The sequence below is a fragment of the Agelaius phoeniceus genome, chromosome 25, assembly GCF_051311805.1.
Source record: "Agelaius phoeniceus isolate bAgePho1 chromosome 25, bAgePho1.hap1, whole genome shotgun sequence".
NCBI classification, from domain to species: Eukaryota; Metazoa; Chordata; class Aves; order Passeriformes; family Icteridae; genus Agelaius; species Agelaius phoeniceus.
The window spans coordinates 1,439,232-1,464,193 of record NC_135289.1 but is presented as its reverse complement, the minus strand read 5'-3'; the positions used below and the strand labels follow the sequence as shown (position 1 = coordinate 1,464,193).

The 24,962-nt window shown below is 42.8% G+C and overlaps 2 protein-coding genes across 6 annotated transcripts in view; one reads left to right on the top strand and one right to left on the bottom strand.

Annotated features, from left to right (window-relative positions):
• Window positions 1-1,564, top strand: part of LHFPL5 (LHFPL tetraspan subfamily member 5) — a 5,674-nt gene extending 4,110 nt beyond the window's left edge. For both annotated transcript variants that reach the window (XM_054648909.2, XM_054648908.2), the window contains 2 exons: window positions 652-684; window positions 944-1,564. In XM_054648909.2, coding sequence (XP_054504884.1) covers window positions 652-668 — 17 coding nt within the window. In that variant the 3' untranslated portion in view covers window positions 669-684; window positions 944-1,564. The remainder of the gene's footprint in view (window positions 1-651; window positions 685-943) is intronic.
• On the bottom strand, window positions 1,550-24,962 carry SRPK1 (SRSF protein kinase 1). 4 transcript variants are annotated; one of them, XM_077190612.1, is made up of 17 exons: window positions 24,804-24,872; window positions 24,658-24,718; window positions 23,900-24,041; window positions 15,773-15,891; window positions 14,777-14,885; window positions 14,289-14,376; window positions 14,037-14,124; window positions 12,580-12,686; window positions 11,762-11,927; window positions 10,740-10,765; window positions 10,032-10,245; window positions 9,151-9,594; window positions 7,639-7,739; window positions 6,653-6,760; window positions 5,223-5,292; window positions 4,685-4,777; window positions 1,550-3,997 (listed from the first exon to the last, which is right to left on the bottom strand). In XM_077190612.1, exons 3-17 carry the CDS (start codon window positions 24,037-24,039, stop codon window positions 3,813-3,815), a joined length of 2,058 nt encoding a protein of 685 aa, XP_077046727.1. In that variant the 5' UTR covers window positions 24,040-24,041; window positions 24,658-24,718; window positions 24,804-24,872; the 3' UTR covers window positions 1,550-3,812. The 4 variants fall into 4 exon arrangements, with proteins under 4 accessions (XP_077046727.1, XP_054504880.2, XP_077046726.1 ...); XM_054648905.2 differs by lacking the exon at window positions 23,900-24,041 and having other exon boundaries at window positions 24,804-24,962; XM_077190611.1 differs by lacking the exon at window positions 23,900-24,041 and having other exon boundaries at window positions 9,151-9,591; window positions 24,804-24,962.

Sequence of the window (24,962 nt, the reverse complement as noted above, 5' to 3'; positions counted from 1 at the left end):
AATAATATTTTAATAAAAGGACATTTAATAAATATTAAAAGGCCTTCAAAGGATGTACCTTGGGCAGTACAAGAGCCTGGCTGTGGCTCCACCCAAAATGGACCCTGAGTCACGAGTTTTCACACTTTTATAAGTTCTGGTCCATTTCCATGCTGGGGTTCATTGTCCAATTCCAGCTCCAGGTTCTGCAGTTCCATCCTTCTCCATTCCCTGTTGTTTGCACTTTTTGGGCTGAAGCTGCGGGAGTGTCCTTGGTTTGGGGCTGGAAAAGGATTGTTCTGTGTGACTGAGCTGTGAGGAGAACCTGCTAATGCTTTATGTGAAGTTCAGAGTTAAATACCAATACAGTACAGAGTCTGGAGAAGATGAAAGCTCAGCCTTAAGGCATCAAGGTCATTGCTGCTGCTTGAGTGGATGATGGGTGCCTCCATCCCTGCCACAGTCACACACTGCTCTGTAGGCAGGGAGAGCCAGCAGCAGAAAACTGATGGAGAACAAGGCAGGAGCCCAAATTCACCCAGATTACATTTCCCAGGCCTCTGGGACTTTCTTCTCATTTTAAACATCTTCCTTTTTGAAAACAAACCTGCAAAACAGACTCATCCTTTCAGTTTTACACACTAACTCTACACTTCTCTTTTTGTTTTACAGAAGAGGGAAATGACTGACAGAGCTGATCACCATGTAAGTGGTAACCCACACAGATTTTTAATATTCCCAGCATCCACAATGTCACTGGTGTATTCTGATTACCAAAGCATTGACAGCTGATTTTGGTGCTGGAGTCACATTGGTTTTATTTGTGGTTAAAGAAGAAATTGTCTTTGCTTTGCCTCCCAAAACTGGGAAAGCACAAACACTTGCCATGTACAAAAAAAAATAAGCATAAAATTGGAAGTCAAACTACATTTCCCAACAGCTGTCTTACTCTTTCTGTTCCCAGGGACATCCAGAGCTTTTCTTCCATCAGCCCTTTTCTTTCAAGTGACTCTTCTAGGAAGCTTAAACTTACCAAATTCTGTGGATTTTCTACAGCTGTTTTCTTCACCCATGGGGCTGCTCTTGGCTCACAGCTCTTGTGGAGCTTATTTGGTGGAAAGAGCCCAAAATGGACATAAGAGTTCAAGAGGGACAAGAGGGCAAGGATGGCAATTTGCTGCTTTTTTGGAGGTTTGTACACCTTCTTTCAAGGAAATTACTTATTAATTTAAAAAAAAAAAGAAAAAACGACCAAAATATCAGTGTTTTGGGATTTGTGCTTTTCTCCTGAGGGCAGAGGAAACCCTCTGTATTTGATAATGGAAAAATTCCAGCAGAGTTGTCCTATTTTTTACTCTTCTCCCCTTTTTAAAATGGATCACAACACCAGCAACAAAATCTCATTCTGGAAATCAAAGCTGAATGTTCACTAGTGAAAATTCCATCCTCTGACTCAGAACAGAATTACAAGGGGAATGTATGAAGACTAGGGCTCAGTAATTAAATAATCTGTTTATTGCAGGGCTTTCACAAAGGAAAAAAAAAAAAAAAAGAAGACAAAGCACCCAAGTAGAAAGAATAAAAATGTATTTTCCTTCAGGTTTTAGACTGACACAGCAAGTACAAATCCTTTAGTGTGAGCACGTCACAGCAGTTTGGAAATGAACAGACCCCAAGTGAACGAGCAGAGAGGACGAGACTGAATCATGAAATCATTGACAGCTGCTTCTGCAGGGCTGCCACTCACAGGCTGCCTCCAGCCTTGGCTGCCATGGCAAAAATCCCTCCTCCAGCCAGGGCTGGCAGGGGAAGGGGCTTTCAACAGGCAAAGAGTGCAGAGCCCTTGTGGGAAATGTTCCTTCATCAGCCAGGCTCCAGCAGGCAGGACTGGGTGAGCTCTCAGGACCACAGGAATTGTTTGCCCTGCCAATGTTCTCCTCACAGTCAGCTGGAACCCAGTACTGGCTGCAGTGCTCCTGTAACAGATACAGAAGTGACCCACAACTGGAAAATGCCAGATAAAAGGAAAAAAAATAAAATGTTAACTGAGCAGTTTAAAACACTTTTTGGTATGTTACCTGCCTTTTTTTTATTATATGCATAGAGAACCTGATCTACCACTAAAGGAACATGCAGCATGATTTGCATAAATAAGCCAAATCAGGCTCTGAACTGGAGAAACTCTGTTCAAGTGGATTAAATGACCTGGTTTGTGAGTGAATGATCCTTATGAACCACAATTCCCAAACACACACACACAGAAGTGACACAGAACAGTGGTCTTGGCAGCTTTGGCAATGGAAATGGTCTTGGATGGCATCTGCATGGGCTCCAGCAAGTTCCACCCTCTGCAAGCCAGCACAAATCCAAAGCCTGTTTGGTCCAGAGTGAGGAAGTGACTCTGAAGTCTCAATGCTGCCAAATCTTTCTTAGAGAAGAGTGGGATTCACTGAGTCTGTAACAGGATAGGCAAGTCTAGAAGAAGCCATCACAGAACTATCAAATGCCACAGTCATTTAACTTTTAATTAAAATTAATCCATTTAACCCATTATATCCAAACCCCCTCTGAGAAGTTTACATAGAAACCCCATAGAACATTTCTTACTTGGGGTAACTCTAGAAACAGCTTCTAATTCAGTATCTATGTGGAAAAGTCACTTCTCTTCCACTTCTGATAGCTCTCTTCTTGTGCTAATGGCCCAGAAAATAAAAGGCAGTCCCATCCTGGGAAGTTATTTCTGAAGGCCTGCACCTGAAGCAAATTAAAAGAAATCTTTACACTGGAATTTCAAATGTTGATTTTCAAAGAGCAGGGCTGCTGCATGGCTGTGATACAGGCACTGCAACCCTTCCCTTGAGGAAAAAAAAAAATTGAATGGTCAAAAATGAAAAGTCAGAGCAGACTGCATCAGTGAAAGCCAATCTCTCATGAATACCACCTCAAGCAAGGCAAAAAAAGTGCCAGTAAGGGATAAAAACCCCCAAAAATGTATGGCTCACTATAATTCAGAGTTAAGAGGTGCCTGCAATGAGGCTCTCTGCAGGCTGAGGGTGCACCTCTCTGTCTGCTGAGGGTTGTGCGTTGAGTCAGGCCCAGCTTCTGCTGATTTTGCTGTCACCTTTTAGTCACAGGTGTTGGAGTAGAAAACATCACCAAACCCAGAAACTATTCTGACTATCAAGGGCACGGGGGAGGAGAAAAAGTAAATGGACAGGGCACTTTGGAGGAAGAAATAAAGCATACTAAAACCTAGGTTTAAAAAGCTCTTCCAAAAGCAGCTAGAACTAAATAAACGTTTCTGAGGGGAAAGCAAAGAATACAGAATACAGCAGACACCTAGAGAGTGATGGAGGATTTCAAGGTCTTTGCTGCACCTTGATGCCAACTGTTACTTCTCACCCCATCAGTAGCTACTGGATCAACAGTGGGAAAATTGACTCCTGAGTCAGTGAGATCTTCATGGGAAGGAAGGAGAGTTGGAATTTAGCTAAGGGAGATATCCGAGCAGGGGTGAGCTCACACCTGTCACACACGGTGCTTTACAGTGAGGAGACTGAGGAAAAATCTCTTATTCTAGTCAATTAGTCTTTGGTGAAGCCCAATCAAGGCAAAGACACAGATGATGCCCACTGGCTGAGGAGAGTCCCCATTAAGTCACACAAACAAACTCAGCAGAACAGGTTTAGATTTATCTAAAATCTTGGAAGCCTTGAAGGAAGAACTCCACACTCAAAGTGAACAAGGAGAAAAATGGATCTGGGAAAGGGCAGCTGGGTGTGTAGGCTATGCTGTAAACCAGAGTTTAACGTTGTGGCATTGCTTGGAAGCTTCTAGGAGTTAAGCCAGGGGTGCCTGAGACATTCTGCTGCTGTAGCTCTTTTCTCTGGGATCAGCTCCAGCATAGGGAGTAAGAAGTCTGTGAATCCAGCTGCCTCATCTTGGGCCCACTCGTATTTTTCCACCAACACTTCAAAAAGGCCCCAGGGCTTCAGTTTGGTGATGTGCTTCAGATCACCTGAAAACCAAGACAAATGGTTTAAGTGTAAGATACAGAGCAGCTCAGTAAAATTGGCTAAACAGCTAAACATGACAGGCTGAGCTCAGGGACTGTTCTAGGGAATACAAACTGCTGGGGCATGCTGAAGGGAGAAGTCAATTATATTAAATCCCCTTTTCTATCTGCTTTAGAAGCCTGTTATAGAAATGTACTTCCTCAAAGGGCTCTTTTTCCACCTCCTGCTATTTCAGATCCCCTATCAGCAAATATTAACTTCATTAAATCACCAGTTATGCTGCTTGACAAGACAGATAAACTGTGCCACTGACTCTGGGGTACATGCAATGCATGGAGCCTGTTGGAGAAAGCAGCACACTACTAATAAAGAAGGGTTTGTTTTTATAAACAGAGTTATTAAACTAGGTCAAAACCTAATTTTTTGACTCGGTACATTTCTGGGGTACTCAGGACTTTATGCTAATGTTCTGTGCTCTGAGCAGCATGGCTCATGAGGCCAGGCACTACTTAAGGTGCCTTACATTTAGCTGCAGTTTTACTGATAAAACATTGCATAAAACAAAGGAAAGACTCAAAGATGCCATCTTTGCTGGCATCTATTTCTAACAGGCATTTCCAGCAAGCCACTCCTGTGTATTTGGGCAAGGGATGAGGGGATAAAGTGATATTTGCTTTGTTTCCTTTTACCTTTTTTGGTGAAAAACTCCTTGGAATATTTTCCTGCCAAAATGAGCTTGCGAGGTATTTTCCCCAGAAGTTCTATGATCAATGCAATGTGATCTGCATGTGAAAAAAACCAAAAAGACAATGAGATTCATCCACACAAAACCTCTCTATGCTAGTTTCCTGCTCTGGGATATGAGGATAAAGACACTACCCCTTAAAAATTACTTTGGAGACCCACCTGAAACCAGGTTACACTAAGCAACAACAAAAACAAGGAGCAAGGGGAAAATAAACAGAGGCAATTTGAGGCACAGTCAGTTTGAGACACAAGGTAGAGACTCCAGCAGCAAGAGCAGTGCAAAACACCAGACCAAGAGCATGGAGTTCATTGCACAGTGTTTTACTGCAGAGGCTTGAGCACAGCTGCTGCTGATTTGGGTAAATAATCCTTTTGCAAGGAGCTTTTGCATTGCTGACTTGTAAGACAAGGCTCATTTTGAAGAGGCAACCATTGGATTTCAAGCCCCACTTTAGAAAGGAAAGAGTGAGACAAACAAACCTTCATCTCGTGAGTAATCTTCCCCAGAGTGAGGCTCGAACAGATAGTCCCCTGTTGCCAACTCAAAGGCCTGAACAAACAGAAATGAGCACATTAAATCACCTCAAAACACTGCAAGATGTGCTGCAGGTTGACTCTGCAAATCCCTGTGGGCCAGAAGCAAAGCAGTGGGAAAGAATAACCTGCAAAACTCCAGTAAACAGCTATAATCTTAAATATTCCATTACAGCCTGAACTGTGCCGTTTGCACTGCTTTCAAAACTGCATTAACAGCATCATAGGCACACCTGGGATGAATTTTGGGTGCAGGGCCACCAGTTAACCACAAAGTTAAGGTATTTCACATGCTTAGCCTTTCCTCCTCCTCTTCAGAGTTTTGCAAAAATAACACCATGTCCAAACTATAGTTTCTGGGGTTGGTTATTTTGTTTTGTTTTGTTTTGCTTGGGGTTTTTTGGGATTGTTCCCTCTCCCCAATTTTCCCATGTTTCTCAAACAGTTAATCTCTGAACATCTGTCTGCAGAGATGAAAACATGTTTTAAATGAGAAAAACATCTGCACTCATTTCAACTCACCACTCCTAAATTCTGTAACACATTCACCCCTTTTGTGTTCACTTGTACTCAGAACTGACCTTCAGTACAACTGAACTTGTACCACCCCTGACCTTCTGTATTCTCAATTTTCTTTATGAAAAGAAAAAAATACACAGTGTGCCTGATTCCATTGTTTGCTGGTGCCAATGTGTAATTCTGTGTAATTCTGTGTAATTCTGGCCACATGCTCTGCACAGAAAACAAGACCCTTCTGCATTTTCTTTTACCTCATTCATCAAAATCCCAGCTTGTTTTCCAAGACAGCAAAAATGTCTATTTTTCCAAGTTTAAATTATAAAACCCAAGCTTTGGTTTGTAGAAGAGACAGAGTGGAGACACTCAAGAGGCACATGCAGTAACTGGTTTGACTGATTTTTTTCATTGTCATATTCTACTTTTGGCAGCTGTTAAAGGAACAGCTTCTTCCTCATCTCAGCATTACTCAGACTAAACATCGATTCCAAACCTGCAGAGGATGATTAAAATTAGAAATGCTACTGAAGGCACTGTGAATCAGTGCTAGATGCAGCAGAAAGGCTTTTTTTTTAATATAAAAAGGCATTGTGTTCAGAATTGCCTGGCTGTCCTGTTTTTCCAGAAAGCATGATAGCAAAGTACAGTCATATTTGAAATCTGCTGATGCTGGACAACAAAACCTTCAAAAGGGAAGCCACATGTGGTGAAAAAAAAAAGATAAATTTACAAACCAACTCTGATGTGGAAATCTATTATTCAACAAGTCTGGAAGTTGACTGAACACTTGTAAGGGATCTTTGCCAGTCCCTCAGCAGCTCAGAGGGCAGAGCAGGAAGGTCCCAGCTGGCAGGACTCACCATGCAGGCTGTGCTCCAGATGTCTGCAGGGGTGTTGTACCCTGAGCCTATCAGCACCTCCAGGGACCTGTACTGCCTTGTCTGGATGTCTTCAGTGAAATGCTTGTGCTAAGGAGAAGAAATGTTTTATTAACAGCTCAAGACTGCTTAGAAGAGGAGAATCAACAACCTGGAAGGCTGGGGTGGATCAAAGCTCATTACTATTACATTTGTATTTATACATCCTATTTCCTTATATTCTGTACGTGCTGTTTAAATGCTGTACATGAGATATTCCTCCAAGTGAAACAGCCCAGCAATTCAGAGGAAAGCAAGCCACAAAAGCAGAATAAAGGAAGACTCTGCAGCATCTCCTGCCCAGTCCTGGCAGACAGGCCATGGTCCTGCTACCTTAAAGCAGATGAGAAATCACCTTGCCAGGCACTGCCACCCTGACTGCAATTCTGAGCTGAGACTCATCTCTCCCAACAGACCTGAAGTGATTTGCCATTTTAGAAGCCAAGTAAAAAGAGATATGTCTTCTGTTTGAAATATCAAACATTTGAAAGCAGCACAGCACAACCATCAAAGAATAAAACTTGGGAGTTTCATTGTGTGAGTCTCTTTCATGTGCAATGGTCTGACAAGCTACAGAACCAGCACATCAGAGCAATTGTTTGTAACCTTGTAGGCTCTCCTGGAGACTCAGAAACTCCTTCAGCAGTTTCCCAGAGCAGATTTCTACACTCTGTGTGTGACACAGCTCAGCCCTGTAAGAAGTAACCAAATGCCAGTGAGGCACCCAAAGCATGGCCTGAAATCTTGTGTTTAGAGAACCATTTCTTTATTTGTGTCCCTGCTTTCCCTCCTTTTTTCCCTGTCATAGTTTCAAACTGTCACTGCTTTCACAGCCAGCTCTAAGGATATGTTTTACAGATTATTTTCCATCTTGGCAAACTGACTGAATCTGCAGCTTTAAAAAGTCAATGTGAAAAGACCAAACTTACCACCCAGCAGGCATTTCCTAGGTCAGCTATCTTCACTTTGAGCTTATCTGCATTCTTGGGCTCAAGAGGATTAAGAAGGAAATTCCCAGCAGCTGATTTTCCTAGAGGCAATGTGTACAACAGCTGATTAAAGCTTCATAGGCAGTGTCACCATCTGTCACCCAAATCCCATCAACCTCTCCCCAGCAAGGAAGTTTTCCTGATGGATCAGAACTGTTCCCTCCCTGATGCCTGGGTATAAAAATGAGCATCACTCTGCACTATCAACAACATCATCAAGACCCAACTGGTGTCATTAAGCAGAAGGATAAATGAGCATATGCAACACTGACTATTTCCCAGCATTTTTGCACAGCCTGTCTATATTAAAAAAAAAAAATAAACAAACCCTGTTGAAATAAGGGCATTGCCAGAAACAAAACAAAGCTCACAACCCCCCTTAAGCCTTCCTAAATTTTGGAAGGAAGGGTCCCCAAATTACAGCATCTTTCTGGCATACCCATCACTCACTGCTGCAACACAATTACAAGAGCTTAAAGAAAAACTGGGAAAATTGAGTGACACAATGGAGAACAAAAGTATTGAGTCACTAAATGGCATCCAGCTGTACCTCTGAACCAAAAATTTGGGAGAGTTTGAAGCTGTAAATTTGGGAGAGGGCTGTGAGAAGATGTCAGTAACCTAGCAGAGGCATCCAGCAAAGTGCAGTTCAAGTTTCAAAATCCAAATTTCTCTTGTTACTTTTCATCCATATAACTCCCCTAGTGGTACTGTGGGCAAGAAAATGCTAGAATACTTTTCTTAGTAAATACAAATGGTAGTTTTACCCTCCTTCTCCAAGCAAATATTTATCACCTGGCAAGGATACAAAGATGTAAAAATGGACAATTTTACCAATTCATATTAAACACACACACCCCTGGAATGTGTTTCAATTGCTGTACACTATTTCATGCCTTATTTTCTCCCAAACTTACAAGACACAATTTTTTCACTCTGAAGAAAATCATGTTTAAATAAAAGCATTAAAGAAATTTGGTTTCTTTCCCTACACTGGGAAAAACAAAGTTTTGTGGGAAAACGTTTACCCATCTTGATTTATAGAGATAAGTTACCTTTGCTCCATATTAAGAACCAAACTGTCAGAACACACTGATCATATTAATTTAACAGCAAATGACAATCTGTAGGCTTAATGGAAATCATATAAGCAGCACCTGATTCAAAGGAGGAAATGTTCCTCCACTGAAAACCAAAGGCACAGGTGTTTTTAAAAAGTAGGAATATTTAAGCACTCCAAAGTCAAAACTGAGGTACAACTACAACCAGCACCTACAAACAGCAAACAACTTGGAGTATGATTGTCAGGTTAATTACTCCTGGAAGGAAAACTCTCAAACAGGTGGTTCTGATCCCTTCAGCCTAGAAAATGCACATTTCTGTTCATATCATGAAGCGTTGTAAGAAATCTCCCACATCAAGGAGCCCTTCCTTACAAGATTCCTCTTATACCTTTGTTGTCTGTCGGGCTGTTAGTCTCATTCTCATCCTCTGAAGGGATCTCTGTCCTGATGCTTTCCTGGAAATTGTTGATGCCCTGCTCGTTCAGCGCCTGCTCTTGGCTGGGGATGGGCTGGCACACCATGGAATCCTCCGGAACCAAGGGCACAAACAAGTCCAACACTGCTTCTTGGGGCCCGGCCTCTGAGTCATTGTTGTGCTGGGTGTAATGAGAGCCGTGCAAGTTCTCAGTGCTCTGTGTGCCAGGGGCATTGTCACAGGCATTGCCACAGTCATTGGCGTTGTGCAGGTCGTCCTCGAGGCGCACGGAGCCCTCGTTCCCAGAGTCTGTCAGCTCTGTCATGGGGATCACCCCGTTGCAGTTGATTTCTGGAGCGTCTTTTTCCACCACATTGCTTTCCATGAGATTAGATCCCTCCTGTCCAAGGGCTTCTGCTGCAAGAGGGGAAAATGAGAATGTAGCAGGATATGTCTTAATAAATAGCTGGAAGGTGTTCAAGGGCAGGCTGAGAGGGAGGGAGTAAATGGAACTGAACACAGCCATTCACTCAGACTGGAACAGGAGATTTCCCAGCTGAAATGACAACAGCCACCTCTGCTAAAGGTACACCCTCCTCACACCCATGGGACAACACTGTCCATGCCATGCTGGCAATGCTTTAGGTCTAAAGGTACACCCTCCTCACACCCATGGGACAACACTGTCCATGCCATGCTGGAAATGCTTTAGGTCTAAAGGTACACCCTCCTCACACCCATGGGACAACACTGTCCATGCCATGCTGGCAATGCTTTAGGTCTAAAGGTACACCCTCCTCACACCCATGGGACAACACTGTCCATGCCATGCTGGCAATGCTTTAGGTCCATACCTGGCTTTTTGTTGATACTTTCCTCGGATGGGCTGACTTTTATGAGCATTTCCACAGGAGTCTGAGCTTCTTCCTCCTCTTCAGGCTGTGTCTGCTCAGGGTTTGCTTCCTTCTCCATCTCCTCTATCTCTTGCATTCGCTTCTCCAACAACTCAGCCTGTCTTTTCTGCTTCTTTTTCAACTTCTTTTTCTTATTCTTTGACATTTTGTCAGCCTACGCAGAAGCAAGCGGAGAAATTGGACTTAACATTTTATACTTCAATAAATTTAAAATGCACCAAGGTTTAGTTTATCTTAGAGCTGAGGAAACAGTCTATGATGAACATGCTGGGGACAGCTCCTCTCCCAGATAAAAAGCAGCTGTTCTGGGTTTTGAACCACTTGTCTATGGCTCTTACCAGTGCATTTTTGCCCTGACCTGAAAAACCAACATTATTCTCCAAGTGAGGGAGATCTCAGACTCCACAGAACAGTCATTTTCTCAACAGACCTTGAGATCACCACAAGAACTCCTTGTTCTGGTGATAAATGAACTAACACCATTTACAAGTCCAAGACAGCATGGAACCTGATGCCTATGCCAAACACAAATCACACTTTTTTCTTCTGATATCAGAGTGTTCTCTCTTAATGCTGACTGGATTATGAAACAGTGCAGGAGATACTACCAGTGGATGCATACTTACAGGTAAAAGCTTTTACACTTACTGGTTTAGGCTGTGGTGCAGTGCTCACTGAAAGGGAAAGGAAGATCAGTAAATCAGTATGGCTGTACTCAAAAACTGCAACTGCATTCTGATGTTAAGGTAAATTTTTCCTATGTGGTCTGATAACAACATTTTAATGATATCAGCAAATGTGATTTTGAAGGCTCATTTCTCTACAAAAACACAACAATAAAAAAAATGATAAAAACATCAAATGAGCAAATGCATAATTCAGGTTTCAGACAGGAGACTTGCTTGACTGATATCAAACACTTCCTGCCATGTAGCTTCATTTACTGCATGTATTATGCATCCTACCCAAATGAAAATGCAAATCAAAGCATTAAAATACCAAACTTAAGGGAGCTTCCTTAAGCTAAGGTATGCTGTGATCAGTTCAGCTCAATGTTGGTGTTGTAAGATTATGACTGACAGAGCCTTCCCATACACACTGCAGTGGTTTTTGAAAAGTACACACAACTACAGACTGATATTCTGAGGAGGAACACAAGAGAATTTGCCCTCAGATCTTTAAGGATGTTTGCATGTCAAGGCAGCTGGTTTTGTTACTGTTTTCCAGGTAACTCATCTTGTTGAAACTCTCATCAAATGCATTTCCAGCATCATGCAATGAAAGGTAATAAACTTTTGAAGGAAATATGAGAATTTTGCCACATTTTTACACCAGTTCCATATTGAATGCATCAACATTGTGCTAAATAAGACTGACTTTACCAGTGCCAGATTACAGAATTCACAGAATTCTCTAATAGCTGTTGTTAAAAGCAGGCTCCAGGGAGCATTTATCCTCCCTCTTGTTTTCTGACACAAACTGCCTTCCCCATCATCTGAGTTACAATTTATGACTAATTTCCCAATTTACACTCAGGTTTTCAAAAGGTTACTTGCATTATTGTTCCACTATACTCAGGAAGTTTTCCTTAGTGATGATTTGGGGGTATGTGGGAGAAACAGCATCAATTTTCAGGGGAAAAAATAAAAGAAAAAGAAAATAAAAACCACCTGCAGAGCCAGATGGTGGGGGAGCCCCAGATCTCTGCCACTCTGTTGCCTCTGCAGCCAGCCTGCGAATGTACTGGTCATTGACACACAGCAGGATGTTCTCAGGCTTTATATCTGTGTGGATGATTCTACACTTTGTATGCAAGTAATCCAGACCCTGAAGAACCTGCAGGCAAGGGAGAAGGAAGTCAGCCATTACACAATCTAATTGAGAGCAAAGTGAAAATGCCAAAGTGCCTAGGATGGCCAATGAAAGGGTTGGTGTGTCTGAGAATGCTCCAGGTTAGAGCTGGTGTGATCAGTGGTTACAACCCAGTTCCACAATAACAGATTTGCATACAGATTTCAGCTACCATTTAAAGATACTCTATTTACCCTCAGAGCTTAACTTACCACAGGTGAAAAATCTAATTTTAATACTCCACAATAAAATCACACTTTCCTCCTCCTCCCCTGCACCTCCCATGTAGAGAGGTGTTTCTCTTAGGCTCCCACCCAGTAGGGAGAACCAGTTTCTCCTGCTCTTCCCATCATCAGGCACTGTGATTACTGGGACATCTTTAAAAAATACTTCACTTATGAGGAATGACTGAGGTAAGAAGAGGTTAAAAGCAAAAACCATCACAGTTGAAGTGTCAGAAAACAACTATCTGCAGCAGAAGGGGCTTACAGTAGAGAAAAGTACTAACCCAAGAGTATTTTGTTGCACGAAGGAGATACCATGGATTTTTAAGTTTTGTTTCCTTGGATTTGAGAAAGAGCAGTGAAAGATTTTTAACTGGGTCAAGAGGAAGAGTGCAGTCAGAACTGGAACTTACCTGTTTGATGATTTTTTTGACACAAGGGAGAGGAAGACCCTGATAATTTGACTTGATGATCCACTTCAGGAGGTGATGCCCTAGAACCTCAAACACCATACAGATATCTGGAACTGAATCAAGGAAAAACCCCGACATCCAGACCCAGGGAGCCCCAAATTCCCAGGAATGAGGACCAAAAGAAATCCAGACCAGTTGGGCACTTTATGTTAAAGAACCCTCATCCTTCTGACACAGCTTGCCTTCCTCAACAGCATCATTCTCTCCTACACAACAGTGTCATTACCTAAAATAAAATAAAATACAGAGGGATGGAGCTGCACAAAGGTCTCACTGCAGCAGTAGCAACCTCCTGCTTTGAGTGGGAGCCAGTTGCACAAATGCACATTATTATTTACTGTATGTTTTGGAACAGCCTACGCTTCTGCCCCGGGCAAAACTCAGTGCCAGATCTCTCTGTACCAGCATTACCTGAAAAGATAATAAAATTTCCATTTCATAAGTAATCTTCAGACCAATAAAGTCACTTTCTTTGCCCTCCTTTGCCTCTTTACCAGCAAAACAAACTTTTGATAAGCCTGGATTTCAAATATATTTATATGATCTGCTTTTGAGCTCTAAGATCTCAACAGCCACAGTCACTCCAGTGACATATTCAGTACAATGAAGCCAAACTTCTACGAGTTTATTAGGGTGCTTTTCATCTACACTGGCAGAAAGCATACACTTTCACAAGAGTGGAAGAAATATAAGCTCAAATCAAAATTTACTCAGAAAAAAAAATTTACAGAAAATGCATTATGGGTCTACTTTTTATAATCTGCAGCTCAATTCTCTCAAGCAGCCCAGCAATTCTCACTGAAATAAAATTTAACTTATCTCAAAGTGAAAACAATGCACAAAAGTCCAACTTTCAAACTTGGAGGATCCATTATTAGCACTTGTTACAAATCACTGCCTCTGAGAAGGCTGTTCCCACTGTCAAAGCAATACACTGCAACCATCCTAACAATGCTGATAAATTACAAAGTAAGATGTTTCCATAACTAGATAGCCAAGCTTATTTTCAAGTTATAGATGGCTCATGTGCTATTTTCAGCTACTGATTTTAACATGCTGTACTGAAATAACAGGTTCTTAACAGGCTACTTGCAAAATTGAGGGGTTGAGGTAGATGGGCTCTCCTACCTCAGGGGTACCTCTGACACAGCCACTCAGTCCTGATTCACAAACTGGTGGCAGAACACGAAAAGCACAACCAGGCAGTGCTGACACAAGTGACACCAGACTGAATCATCACTCTGGATGTGAGCTCAGCAGGCAGTTTGGAGGCAGATCCTCCTACAGCTTTCCCTGGGCAGGAAAAGGGATGCCTGGGCATTGCTTGCCAAAGCAGGGCAGCTGCCCAAGAAACTCCCATCTTTTCAATTCTTGGCTTTTATTCCACAAAAGGATACGGGAACCGTTCACTCCTGAAATCTTGAAGTCATCTAATAACTGAACAACTCTCTCTTTGCTGGGATCGTTTGGATCGCTGTTGCGGACCTGCAGAAAAAGAGGTTATTGTGATGTCACATCCACTGCACTCTTTGCTTCCTACACAAATTCTTGATGATCTGGAAGTATCAAGCATGTGACAAATGAAAACTCCCCAAAATAGAAAAAACAAAAAATAGTAAAATAAAACTGAGCCCATCTCAGGCACTCACCGATTTCAGTAATTTGATTTCATCCAGTGCTGTTTCTGTGTAGTGCTCTGCACTCTTCACCACCTTCATTGCCACAAATCTCCTCCCTCTGTGCACACATGGCAAGTAAATTGGGAGCTGTTAATGCTCATACAAAGAACTTATTCTCCAGAATTATCCCAATTCTTTTGCATGCTAGAGAGTTTATTTCATGCATCATGGAAAAATAAGGTTTAAACACTCAAAAGACTGCCTTTGAGTCTTTTTTTAACAAAAGAATGGTGTTAGTCATTTCTCAAAACATGGAAAAATAGGTCAGAGACTGAACACAACTCTTCCCACAGATATGGTTTGTCCTGTTAAGTCCCTCCCACACACTTGCATGCACAGTATCAGAAGAAACTCCTGTTCTGGGATGTGGACAGCTAATGCTTTGTGCTTTTATCTAAAAGTAAAAGGATGTTTTCTGCTCAGGTTTGGGCATGCCTGGCAGGAACAGCAGCACTCACTGGATGTCCCAAGCCAGCCACACGGTGGAGAAGTGACCCCATCCAAGCTTCCGAATCACGTGGTAGCGTCCATTGAAGAGATCTCCTATTTTCACAAGGTGGTAACCCCCTGGAGAAACACAGGAACCAGAGAGCAGGTGTGGGGAACAAGCATCACAATCACTGCAGCACCACTAAATATTTCCTCAGTGAAAACACCTGCAAGTCCGCTAGGCTGACCAGCTCTGGAAAACACAGGTTGTGACGGTAACAGAATCTTCCAGCTAAATATCAGCATTGCTTTTGTATGCTCTGAGCCCAGAACATGAAAGAGGTAACCAAGATCTGGAAATGGAACTTGGAACTGCGACCAAGATCTGACTGGAAGGCACTCTGCCACTGAAAACAGCAAAGTCTCCTCTGCACCCTTCATATCTCCCAAGCTACTGACTGTACAGGGGGATTCCATCACAGAAGCAAAAACATGAAAAGCCAAAGATGGAACTGGCAGAAAACAGAACAAAGAGAAGTTGTTGTGATTTGGTGTTTTCATTTGCTCTATATTTCATTTCTGCTCAGAGAAACAGGGGAAGGCTATCTGCAGAAACAAATTTTTCTGAAGAATGGATATCAAGATAATGACCTGATCTTCAAAAGAAAACCCAAAGAATATGAAAAATATTTTTGTCCCTTTTACATTGAAATAAAAAAAGAATTAGATGCCTACTTGCTTTTATCAATATTGAAAGCCCTCTGGCACAGAGGAAAAGTTAACAGCTTTAAAATTATGCATTAAAAACAGTTCTGCAACTCAAATCCTGACTGATAACAGAGGGAAACTTGGAGACCACCTTCTCCATTTCATGTTGGCTTGAAAAATGTTATTATCATCATTCAGTTTCAAAGTACTCTTAATGTAAGAGGGAGTTTATGTTCATTCTCTACAGCAAATGGGAAATGGAGGGGATTCCTTGATTGCATTGAAAATCATGCATCTTAAAATAGGCAAATGCTCACCTTTACAGTAATCATTTGGATCCTCTTGCTCATCATCATCTGATCCCAGGATTTCCTCCTCTTGCTCTGGAAGATCACTCTCGGATTGAGCAGCAAGGCTGCGGTGCTGGGTGTCGGGTCTGAAAGAGATCACAGCATTTGACACAGATCACACTGCATGTCTGACACAGATCACACTGCATGTCACACAGATCACACTGCATGTCACACACACAGAGATCACACTGCATGTCACACACACGATCACAGGGCATTTCTGACACAGATCACACTGCATTTGACACACAGAGATCACAGGGCATGTCACACACACAGAGATCACACTGCACCTCTGACACAGATCACAGTGCATGTCAAACACAAAGATCACACTGCATCTCTGACACACAGATCACAGTGCACATCTCTCACACACAGAACACCAGCAGTGCTTTTATTCCTAACCTAAAAGTAGCCAGAAATAATTCTTTGCATACTAGTGAGAAATGCACCTTAATGCCCTAGATCTGCTTGCATAGAGGAACCAAGCAAAGCCCAAACAAGACAGATTTAAAAGCTTAGTGATCCCACCAAAATATTGGCCACTGAATCCCTTCTCTGCCTTTCTCTAAAGCAGATTTATATTTTGTTATCCTAGGTAAAGTTGAAAATTTAAATATTGATTAATTTTATTTTAAAGACTAACATCAATTAGTTTTTACTCTCTTTTGGGAAAAAAAAAAAAGTTAACCAGTGTTTTAGAACTTGTGGCCGTTTGTTCCTTTGACATTCAAGGTCAAATGAATATTTAACACTCCTTCTCCTTCTAACACTTTAGAACACTAGAGCCCCTAATCTTGACATTTATTTCTCCTGTTCTCAAGGGGCTGGCTGCATTTTTAGCTCATCTCTTCACTCGAGACCCAAAGTTTATTACAGTTGTCTGAACTAGGGAGAGTGGGAGGACACAGAGCAGATGTTCACTAAACCCTCCCGAGAGCTTGTGATTGCAGAGGGATTGGAATCAGGCACTAAGGTGGTGGAGGAGGCTTTTCACTCCCACAATAATAAATAAAAGTGTTCATTTTATGTGTTTAACTTTCCATCAAATGTGCTACTCTGAGTTCTTGCTTGTGAAGGCCATGTCAGCAAAGGCCACCTCCATGCCCTCACACACAGCCTGTGCTCCCCAAATAAAACATCTCCCATACCTCAGCTCTGTCATGGCATCACACTGATCACAGCCAAACTGCTCATGAAAGGCTAATACCAAAATCAGGTAATTTATTTACTTTACAAAGCGTTACAGGGAACAATGAAATGCCTACAAATATTCAAGATACCCCTGTACAAAGCAAACATTTGTAATGAAAACAATGCCTACAGACCACTTGCTTTGGCAGGATTTAAGGGCAAAGTACTGCAAGATATCAACATTAAGTTCCCTTTCCTCAGAAGCACGAGATATTAAAAAAAGCTGGAGTTGTCCAAAGAAGTGGGCAGCAAACTTCACTAGAGCAATGACACACAGGCTCAGATAACATTCCTCACAGAGAGTTCCCAGCAGTGAATTAACGGAAGTTTCTTGTATTGAAACTATTGTTGCAGGGAAGCAGCAGATAACACTGGTGCCTTCCAGCACCCTCCTTCAAATTCAGCTCATTTTGCTGCAAGGAGGAAGAACTGCCCACCCCGTGGCTATGTCAGCAACACAGGCAGGCCCTCAGATGCAATTTTCACAGTTTAGTCCTGAGCTGGACTCCTGCACATCATATAGGGCTGTACTAACTCATCTTAATCCATGGGGGAAATGTAATATTTTCATTTGGAACAGTTATAGAGTAGAATGAATGTTCAGCACTGACCTACTGCACATGCACTCTGCTGAGACTTCACACATTAAACACCCTGCTAGCACACTCAAACTACAGCCACCTTAAACAGCATAAAAAGGGAGAAATCTTGTGTTCCAACCAGATGATAACCAAATTTGCAGCCGCTTAAAATCCCCAACTCAAGTTCATTTAAACAAGGAAGAGCTACAAAGGTCATGACCAGGCACAAGCCACCACCAGACACTTTCAGGCTGCTGTCAGTAAGTCCTGCAGGTTTTTTTAAATTCAGGAGCAGCTTAGTGGTCTCAAACCATAAACCAAAGCTAATGAGACTCCTATTAAGAACCCTGCAGCTTGATCCAGCCCTGAGATATTTAGTATTTAGACTTTTTAGTCACTGAATTATAAGTCAGGGGTAGGAAGAAGGAAACCTGCAGTTGGGGGTGCAGAAAGTCTAAGAGGTCAAAAAGCTTCTTTAAAATTGCTGCATTTTTTGGGACAATTGAGATACAAATAAAGTCACACATTATCCCCAAATTAAGAGCAGGCAGCAAAGGCAAGAAATGGCCACAGACAGAATGGTTGAAGGGGAGATTAGATGCTCATAGACAACAAATCCTATAGACAGGGTAAAGAGAACGGGAGCTGGACAGAGATTTTAAGCCAGGAACCTCACATATAACCTGTGTAGTAAAGAGTAATTCTCCCCAGTGCTGTTTCAGGATTTTCACTTCTTTAACAGGATGTAAGGGATTAAAAAGGACTCTAAAGAGAATTGCCCTGAAGTGGCAGTGATGCAGACAGACACATCACACCATTCTGCAGTCCCAGGGCTTCTCAATAACAGCAATTCCATGCATGGAGGAAGAAGTTACTGGAAGCACCAAAGCCCATTCTCCTGGAAGCTTTCTGTGCCCCTCCTAAGGGGCTGACTAATCCTGGCAGTCTCACACACGACACACCCTGGAGTCTGCAGCTGAGTCTTTCATGGGGATCCAAAAGCATTTCACTTCTACATTAGAGTCTATGATACCAGCGAATGTAAAAAAGCTGAATTCAGGTCACACACATCTCTACAGTGCTATTTCCTTTATGAAATCACCTCCAAAATACACCTCATTCTTTTGCCTTCCTGTGAAAATTTCTTTGATGTTATTACACACCACCCTGTTCTTCCCCTGAAATGACCACGTCAGCCCAAGACAGAGATTAGGAGAGAATCAATCAGTGCAGAACATGTATTAATACCTAAGAAAAAATATACACAAAAGCACAAGCCTCATCTGTCTGCTTTGCTCACAAAGACAGGACTCTAAAAGGCACAAAAGGCTGTTAAAGACAGCAGAAAAATCCATGCCCGGGATTTAGAGATGACAGCTGAAACAGCTGTTGTCAAAATTGCAAAATGCCGATAAAGTATATAAAAATCCTATACTAAATGATTGTTTACACATTAAAAACCAAGTGTTCTAGGGTACTTTTTTCTTTTCTAGCCACCTCTGATCTACAGAAGAACACCGTGATCACCTTTTCCTTTTGCTCTCTCATTGTGCTAATTAATCATCAGAATGAACAGGATCTGCAGGGTCTCTCCACAACTACATAGCAACATTTTACTTAAGAAAAACATTGTGGAAACAGAAAAGCTAAGGTAAAATGCTAAGTCTTCTATGGAATTCGTGTGAATCCACATCTAGAGAGACCCTCCCAAAAGTCCTTATTCCTTGAAGAGCTGCAAATCCTCAAGACAAAATTAAAGAGGGGAACCTACCTGCAAGAAGCACGGCCTCCCATGGATAGAGATATTCCTGAAGACAGCCCAATAGTTTTCGAAAAAGCCATCAAAAGTCAGACACCACAGTGCTGGGGAAGGAGGGGGACATCAGCAGCAGGCAGAGGGGCTGGCTCTCCTCAAATGCAGCAAAGCTTTGTGCAAGAGTGAAGGAGAAGAGGGATTTGCCTCCAGCACCCAGCTGCAGCTGCCCAGCACTGCATTGCAGGTGAAGGACCGTGCAGCAAGGCTGGGGCTTGCTCTCAGCTGATCCTCCTGCAAATTCAGTCCTGTCAGGGGGGTGAGCACAAAGATTCATCCCCTCCTCTTGATGTCTACGTGTCTCTTCTTCCCTCTAATGAAATTAGAAATTCAGGCAGATACTTTGTTTCATCTTCCTGAACCAGCCGGTTTTATTTGCCTATTCAATAGCCCAGTGGATTCGAAGCTGGGATGAAGACAAGGATCATGGTAATTGTCGACAGAGCAACCCTTTTGATAGAGGAATTCCAACACAATCACTCAGCAGGCAAAGAGTGTTCAAAGGAAAAAATAAATTTTCTGATGTAATTCCACACCTCCCCTTCCAGAGTTACAAGAAAAACTTATCCTTTATGCTTAAAATGACAAAACAAGCAGAAGGAGTCAAATCTTCTTTAAAAAGTTGGACTGAGTATTTTTCACAGCAGCAGCGGGTACTTAACATCATCTTCCAACAATGCACAATTCCCAGCCATTTCCTGTGCCTGTTTATCCTGCTGGTTTATGTAAGTGATAGGGGAAACAAGTCACCAACAATGTGACAGAGCAAGTAACAATTTAGAGATTTCTCTCCTAGGGAGGACTTTATTAGTGAAAGACACAATGATGCTGCCCCTGCACTTTTAAAGCAAGAGGTTTAAGAAATTGTCTTTATCCACTTGCATGTCTAAAATACTTTCCTCTTAAAACCTCACACAAGTTTGAATGCTTTTAATACTTTAGCATTGCCAAACCTGTGCATATTAGAAAAGGAACTAAAAACATCCAAAATTTTCCACTGCAGACAAGATTTTGCTCCGTGTTCACTGAAGATATCACCCAACCCCTGCAATGCACAGCAGGGATGGTGAAGAGTTATTTGCAGGAGCTAAGATTTGAGTCACTCACTTGCTCCTTACAGAAGGTGTTAAAGCAATTTGGAAAAACACTGTGGAATTCTCTTGCCAGTTTGCAGGAGAATCATTTATCTGGTCCACACACAAAAAGTAAGGCAAAAAATGATTAAGAAATCCCAGCCACACAATATGGGTTCTTACAGACTTGCAGAGAAGGAAGGACACCCTCTATAAATTACCAGACACACAAAGTCTCCACACTCAACTTCACCATCAAACTCTGAATGTGTTCTCTCTGCTCCAATAACATACATTAAAAAAAAAATTTTGAAAGGAGGTGTTTGGTTTTCCTATTCAAGAGCATTAAGAGTGACTTCAAAACTCGGTTTTGGACAGAAAAGATTCTTCCTTGTCCCTGAAACAGCAGAAACATTGTCCATGCTACCTCATTGCTTGCCTTGAATAGATACAAAAGCAGACTCCTTCCACCCTCAAGCAAGGAAGTCAAGGTACATTTAGGTCGAATCGCTTTTGTCACACCCATCATCCTTAAATACATACTAACAAAAAAAGATACTCTCCTTACTCTGTCTGCCTCTCCCTTGAAATTTGCAAAGATGCCGCCCATCTGCAGGAAACCCAAGGGAAATGCTTTCCTAATTTTAAGTAGCCTACAACACAGTCCTTATAAACAGTGTCACCCCTTATTGGCGAGCTCAAATTGCAGCCATGAAACGCCCCCGAGCAAAACTCAGCTCAGTGAGGGCAGCAGGAATGACAAACCCAGCTCCCACTGCAGGCACCAGATAAAGGCACTGCAAACACACCCCAGGATCCACCTCAACCATGCAGCCAGAGGTTTGCTGGGCTCCACACCCAGTGCAGCAGGATCTCACTTAAGGATTCCGTGTTTTCATTTGATAAAAGCTCCATATGGCATGGGGAAAAGCCAGGATTTAAAAACCCCCCTCCCATTTCCACATCTGTGCATGCAGACAATGTCTCTTTAAGGAAGAATGCTTGCAGGCTGCAGCTCATTACTATTTCTTAGTGTGCCTGTAATTTCATGTTAAGGCACATCCAGTGAGAATGAGAGCTCACACGCAGATCTGCTGGCAAACCTCACGCTCAATGAATATGGAAACTTCACACAACTTCCAGCATGATTCAGGTCTGAAATGATCAAAGTGTTTTCCTGCTTGGATGCAGCCTTTCTGCTCAAGAAATTCCAACTGTTTTGGGGAGAATTACAAATCATTGATGGTGGGGGACTTATGAGTGCACAATCCATGTTATTTTGTGATTATTGCAAGTCATTCCCTGTTGCATCCCCATTTTCCTGAGTAAATAACTGGTGTTTTCTGCCAGCAGGGCAGATTCACAATACTTGCTGCTACAGAGCACCCATCCCAGGGCTACAGGAACACCACTGTCAAGAACTTAAAACAAGACTGGAGATGGTCAAACATTTAGCTTTTAAATACCAGTACTCAGAGGCACCAAGACCTACTTTTGATTAGCAGATCTGTGGGAGCTCAGTTTGAAGATGAGTACTGGCTTTCACATGAGAAAGGTATTAAAACACAAATAACAGGCAGTCAAGTTTCTTCCTTCCCATCCCCACTCCCCCACACAAGCACTTAACAAGCTGTTTGTAGAGATGTCTGCTAGCCCAGCTATCACAAACCAAGGGATTTCTATGGAAACCAGCAAATTTCAGTTGTGTCCTGTCATGGCTTGATAATCACTTCTGTATCTGAATGAAAAAATATGAGGGCAATGGGAATTACAGGTTCTCACCTTCAGAATTCCAAGAAACTCTGCCTGCTCTCTTTCTACAGGAGTGTAAGGATAAATGCATGCTCTACTTCATTGATATAAAAAGAAACTTGTAAGACAGGAAGGAGTGAAAGAAATAGGATCATCCTGAACTTGCAGAAAATTAAGAAAGTGGTTGACCTTCCTATAAAAATATATATTCATTTCAAATATATATATTCATTTCAAAATATATATATTCATTTCAAAATATATATATTCATTTCAAAAATATATATTCATTTCCTACAAAAAAGCTTATACACAGAATCGTAATTAGTATTTACAAGGTGTTTCTGCAAAGCATCAGTTTAGATTGGTCTCATCTAAACCAGCAAACAGCAATATTAACTACTGGGTGATGAAAAAAATAAGTGACTTTCCAGTTTCTTTTAACCTTTCTAAATGTTTTTTTTTTTCTGTTTTTAATGATATTAGGTTTATAGGTAAACTTAAAGCAGCTGTAATTCATTTTAAAAATGAAAGATATTTTGAATTATTTTTACTCCCTTCAGAACATTCTCTGCAATTTTATGTAATAATTCAAAATACTAAACTCAACCTTTTAAAATTGTTGTCTCATGCTATTTACTGAAAATGTAAAGAAAAATGTATTACAGAAAAAAACTGCATGTGTGATGTAAGCTATCATGGAACATCAGATATTAAAAGCACATTGCATGTGGTTTCAAGTATAGATTTTATGGAAAGTCATGAAACAACCCAGTTAGGCCTATTTTAGAAGATTTAACTAGAGCAGCTTTGTATTTAAATAGAATAAACATTGTGGAACTGGACCTGAAGTTAGAGGCTGACAGTGAGTTCATTTAATTGCACAGCATAAAGCACATGCAAGTTTCTTTAATTTCTGAGATACAATCTAATAAACTTAGGGTAGCAGAGAAAAGAGTTGAAGCATCAAGTGCAAGAATATAAACACAGCATTTGACAAATAACATGGCTCTGCACTCAAATCAAGGTGAGTGGCAAAATCAAGAGCTAACCAGCAGTGCATTTAACCTGTCCTGAATATGTGGTTAAAAAAAGAATCATTAAAAAGCCCCAACATGCCAGCTCTGAGAGTTATCATCCAGCAAGCTCAAAATCTACACAGAAATTAACCTTCCCAGCTGCACTGTGAACTCTGTTGGCAGAGTCACTATTGCTGGTCTGCAGCTAGAGAAAGGAAAAAACAGTAACAAGTACAGAATTAGACAATGGATTATTCATACAAAAATTAGAGGAGGAGGAGGAGAGCATTCAAAATTTGTCCTAATGCTACCTTCAAGGAATACCAAGAACACCTATGGAAGGGCATGGAACCATAATGCACGTCTCCCAAATATTTCGGTTAAGGCTCCTCACTCTTCAAAAGCCCCATCTCAAAACCACTGACTCTTGGCTGAAGGCAACAAGAAAAAAATATTTTAAATCCCTGTGATTTGTCTGAGAAAGCATTACTCTAGGCCTAAAGAAAATACCCTCCAACTGCCACCCCCAAAGCCTTAGCCTTACTATCTTTGATCCTAGGCACCTTCAAATAAAATCATCCTGAGTCACCAGAGATTTCACAGAAATAAGCAGCATTTTATGGAGGATACAGAACCAGCTCTAGGCCTGACATCACCTTTCAGTAGAAAGGGATCCATGGGCAGCACTGAACAGAGCACTTAGTGCAGCCTGCTGACACTGTTTAGTATTTACTCGAGTTCTTCTAATTTCTACATCTGCCTCCAAAAGTTCCCCACACATAGAGACTCGTGACATTCCTGCGGTGAGAAAGAAGCCACACGAGAGCATCAAAGTTAGAGAACGAAGTAAACAACACACCACTTGCATTCTTTCGGCAAGAAAAAAAAGGAAATCTCAGGGAGAAAGAGAGTCAAGAGTGGGGAGAGAGTGGAGAGAAGCCGGTTCCCAAAGGCGGCAGTTGCTGAAGTGCCCCGGGGACTGCAGAGAGGGGACGCTGACAACTCCGTGCGAGCTACAGCCCGCGGCCAAGGGGAGCCGGCAAGGGCAGCCCAGCATCCGTCCCTGAGCACCAGGGCAGCCCCACGGCCGGGTTTCGGGGAGAAGCAGGGAAGGCAGGGTCTGCCGTTCCCCGGCCGGCCCAAGGAGCGGAGCCGGCGAGGGGAACCGGCCAGAGGCGGGCGGCAAAACGGCCGCCCCGGGCCACGCGCTGCGCCGGCTCCGCTCCCGAAACGTGCGCTCGGTTAACTCCGGTTAAAAACCCGCCCGACCGCGGGGCCCGCACGCTCCTCTGCCCCCAGCACCCTCCGGGCCGCCGGGCCCCGCAGTCCTTTCCCCGCGGGGAGGGCCGGGGGAACAAAGAGGCGGCGGTGCCGGCGGGAGATGCCGCCCGAAGGGAGACGCGGCCGCACTCACTTCCTCTGGGCCTTGTCCTTCTTGGCTTTGGTCCGCTTCTTCCGGGCCTGCAGCGCCAGCACTGAGGGAGAGAAGGAGAGAGAGGCGTGAAGGGCGGCGGGCCCTGCGGGGGCCCCGCGGGGCGATGGAGGCCGCGCCGCGCTCACCTTTCCGCTCCATGGCCGCCACCGCCGGCGGCCCCGGGCGCCTGCGCTGCGCCCGCCGGGCTGGGCACGCGCGGCTCGGCCGCCTCAGCCGCGCGGAGCCACCGCCTCCCGGCCCGGAGCCGCCCCTGCCCTGCCCTGCCCTGCCCCGCCCGCCCTGCG

Excerpts from the sequence above, each read along its gene's own strand:
- SRPK1 (XM_077190612.1), bottom strand. The coding sequence starts at position 24,039 with ATGTCACGAGTCTCTATGTGTGGGGAACTTTTGGAGGCAGATGTAGAA. Across the intron at positions 15,892-23,899 it reads GGATCCCTTTCTACTGAAAG|ACCCGACACCCAGCACCGCA; the intron begins GTGATGTCAGGC and ends GATCTCTTTCAG. Across the intron at positions 10,246-10,739 it reads CTGCACCACAGCCTAAACCA|GCTGACAAAATGTCAAAGAA; the intron begins GTAAGTGTAAAA and ends GCTTCTGCGTAG.